General features: G+C 38.5%; 1 protein-coding gene across 4 annotated transcripts in view; it reads right to left on the reverse strand.

Annotated features, from left to right (window-relative positions):
* Window positions 1-14921, reverse strand: part of naaladl2 (N-acetylated alpha-linked acidic dipeptidase like 2) — a 399262-nt gene that overhangs the window by 304011 nt on the left and 80330 nt on the right. For all 4 annotated transcript variants that reach the window (XR_002753301.1, XM_023339997.1, XM_023339998.1 and 1 more), the window contains one exon: window positions 12432-12470. Coding sequence is in view for 3 of the 4 variants with exons in the window: in XM_023339997.1 (XP_023195765.1) it covers window positions 12432-12438 (7 nt within the window). In the remaining variant the exon portion in view is untranslated. The remainder of the gene's footprint in view (window positions 1-12431; window positions 12471-14921) is intronic.

A 14921-nucleotide genomic window follows, 5' to 3' on the forward strand; every position in this document is an offset into this window, starting at 1 on the left:
TACAGTGTATACACTCATAGATCAGTGAAGTTTGGAAAGCAATGCAGAGATCAGAAAAGATGAGTCCACATGTGCAACACAACACAAAGCGACTGTTAGATGTAAATCTGATGCTTCTTGCTGTAAAGTCCTAAGCAAGCCAGCACAAAGCACAGAGCATGTGTCAATCTGGGGAAGAAATGTGATAAATTCTTGCTTCTCTGGAGAACTGAAAAATGTCACCAAGCTGCTACTATGTGTGAGATTACACCCAGAATCTGATCAAAGAGTGTGGAAAGACAACTGATTCGTCTCTGCCTTGGAAAACTGTCCATACAGCTGGATTTGTGTGTGTGAAACTTTCCTTCACAGCAGATGCAGCTCCTGACCTGATGAGATCTGTCCAAACCAGACTTCCACTTTTTTACTACCCATTCTTCTTTGTGAAACAGTAGAGGTTAAGTAAAATTGGATGGAAAATGTCTTTATATAAATATTTTCTCAATTAGATTTAGATCTGGACTTTGACTGGACAGTTCTAACACAGATATATCTGCCTCTATGGTTTTGGGTTGCTGTCCTGGAAGATGGACCTCTTCCACAGTCTTAAGTCTTTCTCAGATAGTTACAGCATCCTTGAGATTGTCAAAAGGGAAAAATTGTGTCAAAACTGGCATTACTGCAACCCGTCAATAAATCCAGTGGGTTTGCTAGCAACTTGTCTTGAAATAAACTCCCCTTACCCCCCACAAAGTTGTCAGGATTTATCATTACAAATGCGCTATGGTCATAAAGATTTGGTGAAAAGTAATAGGAAAAAAATGGCTAAACATTCTCAGTGGGGAAGGTGCACTTAAGACAGACTTTACCCAGAGCATGTAGAGGGCAGAACAGAGTCTATTCCATTTTCAAAACCCAAACAGAGTCTGGGAAAAAAGATGGATAAATGCCTGTGAGTGACCTCTTGAGCGGAGGAGAGCTACACACACTCAGCATTTAATGTTGTAATTACATCATATGCTTAGTGGTAAATCAAAGATTAATGTGTCAAATTGGGTCCAAAATCAATAAATCTGTGTTGTGGCTACAGTTTCTTTGCAAAGCCATAACTTTTCAGATTTGCTAGTTTACTTATTATTAAATTGTCACCTTTTTGCAAGTGCAAAATGTGTCTAACACAGCTTTGCTGAGAAGGATGCAAGGACCCAATGACAGAAAACATGGCTGGTCAACTATTTGGCGTTTGTGATGCTTCACAGAACAGCTACATTTATACTGAAATTAAGTTACACATGTAGTTGCTACTTATAAAAGCATAACAACAAACTTAAGTGTAAGTTGTGGTTGTAACATGGTCAATGCGGGGAGAACATTCAGAGTATAAATATGTTTCAAAGCACCGAGTATGCCAGTAGATGTTACGGTATGGAAAGTTCAGATTTAAATGGGAATAACTCAGGGGGTTTAATGTGGCATTTCAAAAAGAAAACATTACATGTGTGAGAAAATGACAGTACTGCTGCTGCTACGAGATGATGTTTCAGTTCTCAAAGGACCACACATTCCCTGTGCATGTATCTCTTATCACCCCAGTCTACCTCTAAATATGAAAACATAATCATCCGCACACGCCTCAGTTGTGCTACAACGGAGCCTCAGAGCTGACAGCAGAGTTCAATCGATGAGAATACGGCGAGGCTTCACCAGCAAACTACCCATACTGCTCATTAGTCGATGGCAAAATGTCCCGCTCCCTCCCACTGATTACATCTACTGAGTTAATGAGCCACACACCACACACTAACCCCCTCACCCCCTCCTCTCTAGATTCTGGATCCCAGTCTCCTATCTCTTTACCTTCCTCTCTTTACGTCTCATGAACACAATGTTCAGTTTCATCTGAAGTGGTCCTGATCAAATTTCATGAGAGATCTTCGTTCCCACAAACACTACAGTTATTCATCAAATCTGTGGGAGGACAGTTTACCAATTATCAGAAAGCGGTGTTGCGGCGCAGTAGCTGGAGTGTGCTTTGCTGATTGGTTCGCTCTGCTAATTGATTACACTCACAGCAGGTTGTGTCAGACGGAAGCTCCGTCTCTGTCAAAAGATTTTCAGGATGCTGCGATAGGGATTTACCTGTTGTATCAGTTCAACAGATACCCACACAGGCAGCGCTGTTGATAATCACTTTAACCATCCTTTACTCACCAGGGTTGTTTTGTTAATGTTGTTTTTCTAATTTTCTCATATGTAAGATGTTCTTTAGAACAGTTTTGAGATTTAATGTGGTTTGTCCTTTAAAAATGAAGCTAAAAAAGAAAAAGAAATCAGTTGAACAAAATAAATTTTTGTTTAATTAAAGTCAGCAAATGGAAAAGGGTCATTTAAACAGAACAAAAAACAGTTTTCAACACAACCTTGGGTCATCTGTTTGTTTTATTTTCATCTGACTGTTATTAGGTGACACAAAACAGAAGCAAAAGACAAATATCTCTGGCATTTAATATGTGAAGAAACTTGGAACTGATTCAAAATAATAAGCTTGAAAAATTCTGTTTAATTCTCCTCTGAAAATTTGATTTAAAACAATTCAGCCGATTTTACTCTATAGCAATCTAGATTTAATGGTGCAAAACATCAATACATTTTGATCCTTCATTTATGTTTCTGTCCTTATTTACAATTACACAAAAAATAATTGTTGTTGTTGCTGTATGAAATTATCAAATATGAAATTAAGCAGATTTTAAGATATTGCATACAGCAGATATTAATGTGCAACTTAGCTAAATTAGACATAACTCGGTCCAGCTGATTTTAACTAATGATGGGATTTCATTTGCATAAATTTTATTTTTTTTATGCATTTATATATGTTTATACTTTAATCTGATATTTTGTTTATATTTGTTCCTTTCTAGGTGATTCTTCAGACTACCCAGTGTATGAATTATCATAAACAAACAAATTTGTCTTGCTTTGGTATGTGCAGAATTTGGTATGTGTCAACCAGTGTTGGTGGGACACATATGCCATCTTGGCTACATTAAGAATAGAAAGTTGTTTAAGGGTAACTTGTGGTCATAGACTGTTGTGGACAGGAGCCAGCAGGGACCTGTGCCTCTATTAAAGCCCTTGTACTGAAGATAAACATAAATCAAATGTTATGTGTATATGTCGTGTCACAGAAACTGGACCAATTTAATTTTATATCTTTTCAGATTTACTTAAAAAAAAATAATGTGTTGCACTTTAAGCTTCAGCCATATCAAAAAATAATCAGAGTTTTCATCTGCTAGATCAGGAGTCTGCAACCTGCAGCTCTGGAGCCACAGTTACTCTTTGGGTAACTTTATGTTTTTAATATTAAAATATTGCATTGTTTTTTTATTATTTTTTGCTTGCTTTGTTTTTTTCCACTCTTTTGTTCTGTGGCTCCATGAATGGACACTAACCCTATGACCACCACCAGCAGGCAAGGTGGTGTAGTGTTTTGATTTATTTAGTTAATCTTATAAAGGACCATAAAAGGCACTACAAAGAATTTTTTTAAATATTCAAAGTTTAAAAATATACACATTTTCAGTGTATTGACTCAGGTTATGTTCAAACAAGTACTGATATTAATAACTCAAAGTGAAATACACAAAGCTTGGGTTAGAGTGTATTTGGAACGCCTAAATAAATGAGTGGGTGGATTAGAGTTTAATTACCAGCTGGTGCATCAGTGTTTAATAGCTATAAACTTGACGATAAGGCCTGTGGGTACTGAAAGCAGAACTTCTCTAAATGCATCTCAACTCCGCCCGGGTCCATTCATTACCCCAAAGAGATAACCCAGGCCCAGGAAAATGCAGAGTCAGCGCCTGACACACTCTCTGGGATACAGCGAATCAGTCTCTCTTATTTTCTGTCGCCCTCTAATGCAATGCAATGAGTCGGTGGCGTACCTTAGTGCAGAGTTTCAAACTGCTTCTTTCAGCCGCAATATTCCTGGCAGCAGCTTTCCTGCATATGAAACTATTTTCATGCAAAGAAACAGTGATGGCACAGAAGGAGGGATGATTCCATTCGCATCTGAGCCACTGTTGGAACAATCTGACTGATATCACATTACTGAGATGATTTCAGCAGGACTGCTTGACTTATAATATGAGCAAACTTAAATTAGATTAGCCCACAGCGTTGTAGCAGTGCGAAAAAATATACAGAAAACTGGATCTGGAGGAAGTGAAATTAATATCCAATACTTGAATTGACTCAAAAATAAAACTAAATAAAAGGTTATAAAAAAAAAAAAAAAAAAAAAAAAAAACCCATAAAATTCCTCCTAGTGTCTGCAGGTCATATAAATTATTCCACCTTGAAACAAATTTTCAAAGCGGACAGACTGAGGTCACGGTTCTGCAGTGGTCATCCCAGTGACCAAACCTTCTCTGGTGCTGAACCGTTTGCCATTATATGGAAGGGAGGGGGTTTGCATCATGAAGATTCTCCCCATAAATCTGCAGCAGCTGTGCAATACTGTCAAGTCACACTGAGCCAATATCCCCTGGGAGTTTTTTTAGCAGCTTGCTGAAAAATTATAGCAGCACCGACTCCGACAGGCCAGCCTCACATCAAAATGGGAAACATATTTGAAGCTCCCCAATGAAGGCTGAGGAAATGTGAAACTTTTTAGAGATATGCTTTAAGTCTTCTCACTGACAGATTCTAAATGTTCAAGGAAAGAAAGCAATAATAGCAACTGAAAACACAATAAAAGTGCAATAAGACAAAGAATCCGAAGTTAAAGGAAAATAAAATGCAGGAGACCGCACGTCTATTGGTTAAATGCAGAAAAAGGATGTTTATCTGTCATCTCTTGCTATTTGCATAAAATACCTTTCTCTCATCTTTACCTTTGAGGAAAGCACACATGCCTTTAGAAAACTTTTGGAGTACAGCAGGTCTGTAACCAGTCACCAGAATGCTGCTACACTCTGAAGAAATGTAAGCACTAGAGGCCACGGCCTGGCCAACCAGAGTCAAACCTGGGGTCAAACCTGGGGTCAAATCTGGGGTTTAAACTGGGTTTGGCGCCTTTATGGCTTCAATGAAAAAGTTTTGTGTTTGATGATAAAATCTGAATTCAGACGATTCAGATTTTCTCTGAATCGTCTGAATTTGTGCACCGGTCACTGTGAGTTGATCAGAAGGTGGCTCTTAAACTGTTTGAAACTCTTCTTGCTCATCAGTAAATATGAAACACGTAGAGTTTGGGCTCCAATTGTATTCTAAAAAATATATTTATTTCTTTCTTCCTCAGCAACAAGAAAGAAGAAGCCTTCATTGGTGCAACATAGAGTTATGCACAATTCTCCTCATTAGTTCTGACAGTCCACTTTGTGCCTGGGGATAATGCTGTTTTTATTGGGATGGAGGGTGTGGAATATTTGTTACAGCTGTTTTATGAAATCCTTTTGATTGACAGCAGCTGCAAAACTCATAATAACTTAGAGAACTGCCAACCTGGAGAGGACATGATGATTAGGTCCAATACTTGGCATAAGACCAGATAATCCAGCTTTGCTTGTACTTCTACGAAACCAAATTCTGGGTTTGTTCACTACAGTCTATGAGTCAAACATTGTGCAGATTGCAGAGCCCATGATTGCGTGAGTCCCTGATAGTCTGATAGGAGACTGCAGTGAACGACTGCAGAGGCCCAAGCTAGGTTGGGTATTGAATTAGCAAAACAATGACAAAAAGTAAAAGTTAAATAAACCCTCAAATCTCATTCAGAAGAAAAGAGAAAAATGGCTATGTATAAATTTCATGGCTTATTGAGGAGCTTGCGGTGTAACGATGTTTCTTGCTGTTCACTGTGTACCTTCCACACCTTTTTCTCAAGACGGTGTTCTCAAAGCAATACCAATGGCTCCGGCCTCCACTGAATCTAATACCCAGTAGTGTATGAAGTGGTGTCTGAATTCCAACATCATTATTTTGTTTCTGAATCATTGCTTGCATAAAAACTTACAGGTTCACCAAGGTCAGAGCTTTGATGCAAACAAACCACTCATCAAAACTTTTAACTCTCCACTGCTTTAATTAGCAGGCAGCAATGCAGACAAGATGGTTTCCAATGCTGTCGGGGCCTTCAGCGTCCGTTTTCAGCTCAGGCCAATTTCACTAATTATTGTTCAAATGAAACGTCACCACAGTGATTGCTCTTATTGCGCTGTGGAAATAAATGTCGCGACTGATGATTGCATTAAAAGGGCCACTCTAGAAAGGTTCATTATTCCTGTCCTGAGAGACTGAAAGGTGACTGCAGAAAAATACAGAGCAGATAATGTAGCCTTGATTGTAGAAACATAAAAGGTCAAGTTTTTAGAAGATAACTTTTATTACTTTACTATGTTTAGAATTCCAGGCTAATAAAAAGTGATTCTACAGTCCTATTATGTATTTATCTATAAAAAAAAGTTTTGAATTAGTCATAAAGCTAAAAATAATTATTAGATTGAATGCAGGATTTGAAGAATTAGTGAAAACTGAGTGCTTGTTGTTAGGTCAATTTGTCAGCAGTGTTTCAGCACCCTAAATCCAAGTGTATTTAAAGAACTACAGTAGACAAGCTTAATCAAATCTTCCCACGTGGTTTAATTTGATTATGCTTATTACAGTGAACATAATCAATTTGTTCACTCCTTTTCTTTTCCCCTCATACACAGATTGTCTCTAGTGCAGCTCATGGATCTGCGGAACATGCATTAACTGACAGCTACAAGCAGAGCTGACCTTCAAAATAATAAGCTGTAGATTTACTACGTGCTTATCTCTGAGTCTTGGAGAAGCACCCGACAACAGGCAGGTTTCATCCTCCCAGTACACCACTCCAGTGACTGGATCCAGTTAAGCCAGTTTGATGAGGGGATAAGCTGCAGACTGCGCGCGACAAAAAGGAGAATCTCATCCGCCTCTGTGTTACAGCGTGACATGCCTCTTCAGACTCACTTCAGACCCGTCACTCTCACACACTCCAGGTTCTTCAGCTGTACTCATTGGACAGCCTCATCCAATATATTTCTGTCTCTCTTTAAATATATATATGTGTGTGTGTGTGTGTGTGGGTGGGGGTGGAGCGTGTAACATGTCATTTATGATTTTATAATAAAACAAATAAAAAAGAACTCAGCTGCGACAAATGCACACCACAGAAAACAAGATTAAATCTAATAGCTTGCCATCATCAACATGTGGAACGTATGCGTGGATGGGAATAACTGACTTTGTTGTAAATAACATACAATGGTCAACACAGATATGTAAAAACAGAAAGCCACATTGACCACTTGTGCGCCTCCTCATTTTCTTAATCATTCAAGTTCAGCATTCATGGCGATCACCATACAGGAAAAGCAGCACGGCGAGGTAAAAGCTGCTTAAAGATAACACTGTTTCCTTTATTTACTCTCATTCTGATTCTTGTTGGATCCAGCCAGATTTTATTTGGCCGAACCTACTTTAGCTGGTCTATAAATCACTGAACGGCTTAGCACCACAATACATTAAAGATCTGCTGTTGTTGTATCAACCTTCCAGACCTCTCAGGTCTTCTGGTTCTGCTCTGCATCCAGAACCAGAACAAAATCATGGAAAAGCAGCATTCAGCTTCTATGCACCACAAATCTGGAACAAACTTCCAGAAACGGCAAAATAGCTGAAACACTGAGTTCCTTTAAATCTGGACTAACTGCCTATTTATAGTTGCCTTTGATTAATAATAGCTGGAATGTCACTAATTTAATCACAATTTTAATTTTTCATTACTTTTCTTTATCGTACCACTGTAATGATGCTTTGTTTGAAGTTTTATGTCATCATGTAAAGCACTTTGTCTTGGTGCTGAAACGTGCTACTGCCTAAAATAAGAACTGTGGTGCTTCAACTGGGTCTCAAGTGGATGTGTGAAAGCAAAGAGACAAATTCTCTCAAGACATTGTGTAACTTCTATGTAGCAGTAGTCAGAAGAGTACATAAAGGTCGGTACACATTCTGAAAGAACAGATACATTTGTTCTCCCTCCCAGGGCAGCAGGGACAAAATGATGTCGATCTGTTCTTGTAGTTTTGGTTTGGGAATACTTGCAGCCTGTTCTTGACACGTCATCTGGACAGATCTTTGTTTCTTGCATGGGATCCAGAAACTAATATACAAATGCTACAGTGGGAGGAACCCATGGGGACTTTCCAAGAGTACTGCAGCCAAACTCATAGGTAAAAAGTGTCCTGGGCAGAGAAAATGTGATGAAGGTTGTCTTCTGAGACAGTGCGCCAAAGATCCAGGCAAAAACAGCAGAAGACGAGAGCATTGCAATAAGACGGAGCTAAATAAGCACAGTATGGATGACATTAGAATAAACAGATTCTACAGTGTTAAAGAAGAGAGTAAAAAATGTCACAGGGCCACTTAAACATCTCCAAAGGCTGCAGATGAGTAATGGAGGTGTCTGAATCTTGTCTCTAGTTTTCACATTGTTATTCTTGTTTTATGGGCCAGAAAGAGGCTCAGCATACAAAGTCTAATTGGCTGTTGTTTTACGTGAAAGCACAGCTTGTGTCGTATCCATCAGGAAAAAGGAGGCAGGAAAAAAGAAGCAAATATATTTGTCAACATAGATGCTCCTGTATTTATTTGATAACCAGAAGGAAAGAAAGGGGACAGATATCACATACGGAACTGCATCAGAAAGGCTGGGATCACAGGGAATCAAAAGGATTTCAACAACCTCATTTTTTTTGGTCAAGCTGGAAAGAGTGGTTTTGTGATGAGATCAAACTGTAGATAAGAATATCAGAGGCTCTTCTATAAAGAACATTTCAATGGGTTTCTAATTAGGCTTTGCAGACAGAAATATAGAACCTGTCTAGGAGGTTCCTGTCTATGAATAAATCCTTTCAGAGCTGATGTGGTCTTGCTGTTCCTGATGCTGCCTTGTTTTTGCTCAAACAGCTCATAGACTAAAACCAGCAGAGCTCAGATCAGAAAGCTCTTAATCTATTCTGCATGAGCAGCACAGAAGCAGTTTTACACTCATTCTAACTACATTTCCATTGGTCATTATATTGCGCAAACTGAAATTACGAAAATGAATTAATGGAAACACGCTGATATTGAAAAAAAAAAACCTCATGTTTGGATAAAAAGTTTTTTCTCTAGGATGAGATGATTTTTCAGCCATATTTAAACACTTTTTTAAATTTCCTACAAATCCCAGCCGGATGTCGCTACAGCCGAAAATGACAAAGACGACAACAGGAAGTAGTAGTTGTTTCTGTTTTTTTGGACAATGTGCAGGTGGCTCCACCCTCATAAAAAGTTGAGTGTCATTCAAATATGTTGAATCCATAGCTCTTCTGTAAGACCTCCAATTAAAATTTTCTCAATACACTGCACACCCAAGTAGGCGGAACTTGTTGCTCCTAAGCCAGAATAAGAGACTGACATGTTCTCTGATTGGTTGATATATAAGCTCCAGCAATATGGCTGAATTATGATTATATTTCATGTAACTTCCATGATTTTAAATGACTTATTGTGTAACCAAGCGTATTCACATATGACTTTAATTTTATCTCATATTCAATAGAAAAAGCTATTGGGATTTTTTTTTTTAATCAGCAGAATATTGCTCACATTTGTAATGTAAGCTCAGCTCCAGTCACACATACTGGTGCAGTCAATTGACATAATGTCTATCAAACCAGTTCCAACCAAGCTGGAGGTCAACATACCTGGTCAACGTACAGCCTTCATAAGACCCACAGTTCCTACTGGTTCCTAACATCTAATTTCCTGCTAGTTGGTGCTGATAGCGCTATAGTTTTTTACTTGTTCAGTGTACCTATTGGTTTTATGGAAACCCTGCTCAGCTCATGCTGTACCTTAGCACTGCTGTGAGCAGCAGGGTGCCTATTGAAGCCAGCAGGAGTCCAGCCCATGCTTAGCACACATCTAACTGAGGCTCTGCCTTCATGAACCCCATTTGAGGTATCCTTGAACTGTAATGGCAACAAATCCTTTTTAAGCTGACAATACCATCTACAGTCAGTCATGATCACTGACAGCAGACTGTTGGGTGTTTAGGGAAAAGCAGTTGAGCCATTTGAAATAATTCGGTCTCTGTGTGGACCAGATCAATAAATCGATCCAAATCTATAGATCCAGTTTTTGTTGCAGTGCTCCCAGTATAAACTTTTCAGGTTGTTACATAAGGATTTTAATAACTGTCTGCTGGTCAGGCCACTGAATGATGTTTAAATATCATATTCATCACAAATATTTTTTTACTGGTTTTATATAACATGTAAATTTTCAGAGATTACTTTTGGTTTTAATTAGCTTCATGCATAGATATTCAAGTTAAAAGACAAGTGCGTGATATATATCACTTTGTTGTAGTGAATCTATGTATTTTTTTTCTTTATTTCACTTGCTAAATGAAACTGCTGAATTAAATTGACGTATTATGAATGCATGAAGTTGCATTCGGAATATTTCTGCATCAATCTAAAACACAACCACATATTGGATATTGTCCTCATTTTCTTTCAATTCTAGTAAACTGTTAAAAATAAATCAAATGTCTTCCCCTTCAAACATGTGTCATTCTTAAGACTGCTGGCTGTTCTGGTAAATGTGATGCCGTTTTTGCTGACTTTTGATGATAAACAAACATAATTCTGCTCATAAGTGAGAATAATTTATATAATTTATATAAATATATATATAAAGGAAAAAATTGTTGCTTTTAAAATTAGATATAATGTCTGAAGAAAATCACTGCTCCTCCACAGCAGCACTGCACACTGTCTAAAAACGCCCTTAGCCTTTCCCCCCGAACACCAGAAGCAGTGGATTTAAACAGGAACATAATGAAGAGAGACACAGTAGAAAACAGCTCACTCCTGTATATTTAGCTAATGGACATCAGTGTGTGCAGGGGTGTGGGGGTGTGTGTTTCCTTTCACGTGTGTGTCCTGCTTGCTGCTCTCAGAGTCCTTCATCTTGGCCCTGGCTTTTATTGACCATATTGGAGGCCATAAATCATTGTGTGTGTGACTGCAAGTTTGTCTGTGTGTGTCTGTACGGCTGAGTGCTTCTCTGGGTGTGAGTAGCTGCACACAGCAATCTCAGGTCAGAGGAGCAACAGAGCGAGCAGTGTGTGCTGGGGTGTGCTTGTGTGTGGAAAATCTGCGACAGGGCAACAGTATCCAATGTGGCCAACAGGCCAAGGGACAAGATGTACCCGACTGCTTCGCACCATTTTCCCACAGAAATGTACGTGCCACTCAGCCACGCAAAACTTCAGGCGAACAAATAACTGCAGGCGCGCGGAGATGCAGCTGGAGATGGAGATGGTGGGCGTTACACTTTTCACTTTATCGGCCCTGCAGCCTACTTTTTAATCTCTCTCCACCTTTTTATCCGTCTTTCCTCAAGGGTGGTGGTGCTTAAGTGTAGATGGTGTTGAACTGGATTTGACATTAACAGCCCTCCATTAACATTTTTCACGGAGCTACTGGAGTGAGCAATCAAGTCAAAAGCTGGAGCAGACTCACTGCAGGCAAGCATCACATGTAACACAAACCGAAACATGCACAGATACGGCCGTAAACACAGTCATGTGGGACGTGACAGGAAAACAAAGTGTTGACCTTTCCAATTTCCAAATGTTTGCAAGCAGAAAGTTTTAGCAATGGGTTGGTGTGTTGGGATGGGCTGCAGTTGATGACTTAAAGACACATCACTCGCTGCGTTTTCCATTGTCTGTATAGTTTCTCAATTTGACATTTCGAAGATAAAGTCAGCAATTTCAATAAAACTCTAATTTTCTAGCAAATAGTTTTGGCCCTTATTTAGCTAAACTGCAATGGAAACATTTTTGCCAAAGTGAGGAAAGTATTAAGGGGTGTAAACACTTTGCTACATTCTTTGGATTCATTACGGGTCAGTCCTGTAACATATCATCCCTCCCATAGTGCCTGCACTAACACCCTTTCTCAATGCATCAGGTCATTGGAAATCACATGACTGACAAATCCATAACTGCATCAATTCATCTGCAAAAGGGAACATTCCTTCTGCAATCCTAACTTATATCTGTACTTTTTCTGTCAGGGAGCATATTTGAATATTGCAGCCGTTTTCCCATTGGGTATGGAAAAAGGAACCGCTTTGATATTTTCCCCCAAAAGATAAAAAGTAAGCAGGGTGACAGATAAAACTAATCAAACTCCTTCCTGAACTGACCTCAAATGCATTCCGTTACAAAGTTCACAAAGTTCTTTGAACTTATCTGGATTATAAAAAATAAAAAATTATAAAAGATAAAAAATGACCAGACAGATAAAACATAGATGCGTTTCATCTTATACACCAAGTAAATGTTTCCTACTCACAACTCATGTGCTGGATCTTAATCTTCTGATTCCAAGGGTCTGCCAAAAAAAGAACAACAGGTGAGATGCAAGGACTTGTATGTTTATACTGTTTGTGTGAATAAATAAATTAAGTGCCTTTTTATGCAGGCTTTTGAAGTGGGCACCCCTGCAGCTTGGAAAAAGCAGAGAGATAAATTGTCAGCAGCATATTTTTTAAAGTTTTTCTTCTGCTTCTCTCTCCTCCTCCCTTGAGATGGGAGCTTTTGTATCACCTCTCACAAAGCCTTCCAGAGTGTTCTCTCTGAGAATCGTGCAGATAAAGGCTGAGAGGGAGTTTAAGCTGGTCACTCTTTATGGTTCAACAGTGAAAAAGTGGCAGATAGTAGTGGAAGGATCGGGTGTGTGACAGATAGGAAACCATCAGCACAAATCACACAAAAACATGACGGCTGTGGGAAAGGTTATTTTCTTGTTCAGAGTAAGCCCAAAAATACTCATATGCCTGGAAAATTTGGATTTAACAATTTTCATTCAAGGAAGAAGTTTTTTTTGTTTGTTTATTCTTTATTATATACAGTACAGACCAAAAGTTTGGACACACCTTTTAATTCAATGAGTTTCCTTTATTTTCATGACTATTGACATTGTAGATTCACACTGAAGGCATCAAAACTATGAATAACACATGTGGAAATATGAACTAAACAAAAAAGTGTAAAACAACTGAAAATAGCCCTTATATTCTAGTTTCTTCAAAGTAGCAACCTTTTGCTGTGATTACTGCTTTACACACACTCTGCATTTTCTTGATGAGCTTCAAGAGGTCGTCACCTGAAATGGTTTTCATTCATAGGTCAACCTGCCCTGTCAGGTTAATAAGTGGGATTTCTTGCCTTATAAATAGTCATGAAAATAAAGAAAACCCATTGAATTAGAAGGTGTGTCCAAACTTTTGGTCTGTACTGTATATATATATATACAGTATATAGTTGATCGATATATTCAGTCAAACACTTATACTTATATTACTACTGAAATAGATTAAGATTTTTTTTCCAAAAGGATATTGATTTTTATTTCAGTCAAAAATCCATAAGACATTACGTCATAATAATAATGTGTTGTAGTGATGTTCCGATTAGGTTTTTTGCTGCTGATTCCGATTACCCATGAGGGTCGATCGCTACCAATCACCTGGGTTGGCTGTAATTGTTTTCGCTTTAGGTATAAATGCTAAGATCTGGCAAAATGAAAAAATGATCTGGCAATAAATTCACCTAATTTAGACATAAACATGAAAAATACAATACAGCAGTTACTCAGTTAGAAGGACAACTGAAAAACGTGCAATCAGTAAAATAGTATTTAACAGTAAGGCTCTCTGCACCATAAGTTACACGAGTCAAATAAATCTCACAACACTGCCCATATCAAATAATGTCAAGTAAAAAAAAACAAACAAGCATTCATTCAAAGTTAAATGCAGGTCGAATCAAAATAAAACAATCCTGAGTTACTGAATCAAAACTTTCTGAGAGCATCGCATTGTTTTGTGCAGGATCTGCTCTTTAAGACTGAGCTGAGTAATTCTGCAGAATGCAAGGAGGAGGCAGATGAGATCGATTTTTTTCCCCCTAAGATTATCTGTTTAAGGACAGTGAAAGTTTTAATACATATGTAAAATATTTTGCCCGTTTGCTTAAGTTACATGCTGCAGCTTTAAGCATGTTCGGTGTGAGAGTTCACTGCGGGTGGAGTAAAATAGTATGTGATTACTACAAGTAGTGCATAGCAGCAGTTCAACAGCGAAAGCAGAACCAGCGTCTAACATCACCAGCTCGTTGACTTAAATTATTTTTGGGGGTTAATTGTTTATCTTTCTTTCCATCATGCTGTGAGTATTGGTAGTTGTGGTCTGCTTTACCTGCTGTCTGCTCGCTTTTTTCCTGCAGTGAGCCACGATGTAGCGAAACTCCGTCAAGTGTTTGTTTTTTAAATGTCATATTGGACTGGTTGTGTTGATGCATTTTGACGTGCTTCACCTCCGAGGTATTTCTCCGTCGCAACACGCAAACATTCACTCTGAGCGTTAAAGTTCTTCACCATATTGCTTAGAATTTGTTGCTGCGCGCTTGCGCAGTGCGAAGGAAAGAGGAGATAAGCTGCGAAGAGACACACAGGGGATTGGTTTTGGGGATCGGCAACAAGAGACGGTGATCGGCGATCACCGATCATACACTTTTTCACGGAAATTGGTCGATTATGATCGGTGGCCGATCGATCGGCACACCTCCAAGTCTTGTATTTGTGCTGTGAAATGCAGTTTCAAATGCCATGTTTGTCAATTTGAACTAATTGTCAAATTAATTTTGTACTCTTGTATATCTGCGTGTGTGTATTTATTCCATATATATGTATGCTTTCATCTATTATTTTTAAACCTAGGTCATATCAGACAGGTATTTGTGAACAATAAGTGAGACTGAACTATTTGGCTATTTTCTCAAT

The sequence above is a fragment of the Xiphophorus maculatus genome, chromosome 9 (assembly GCF_002775205.1).
Source record: "Xiphophorus maculatus strain JP 163 A chromosome 9, X_maculatus-5.0-male, whole genome shotgun sequence".
NCBI lineage: Eukaryota > Metazoa > Chordata > Actinopteri > Cyprinodontiformes > Poeciliidae > Xiphophorus > Xiphophorus maculatus.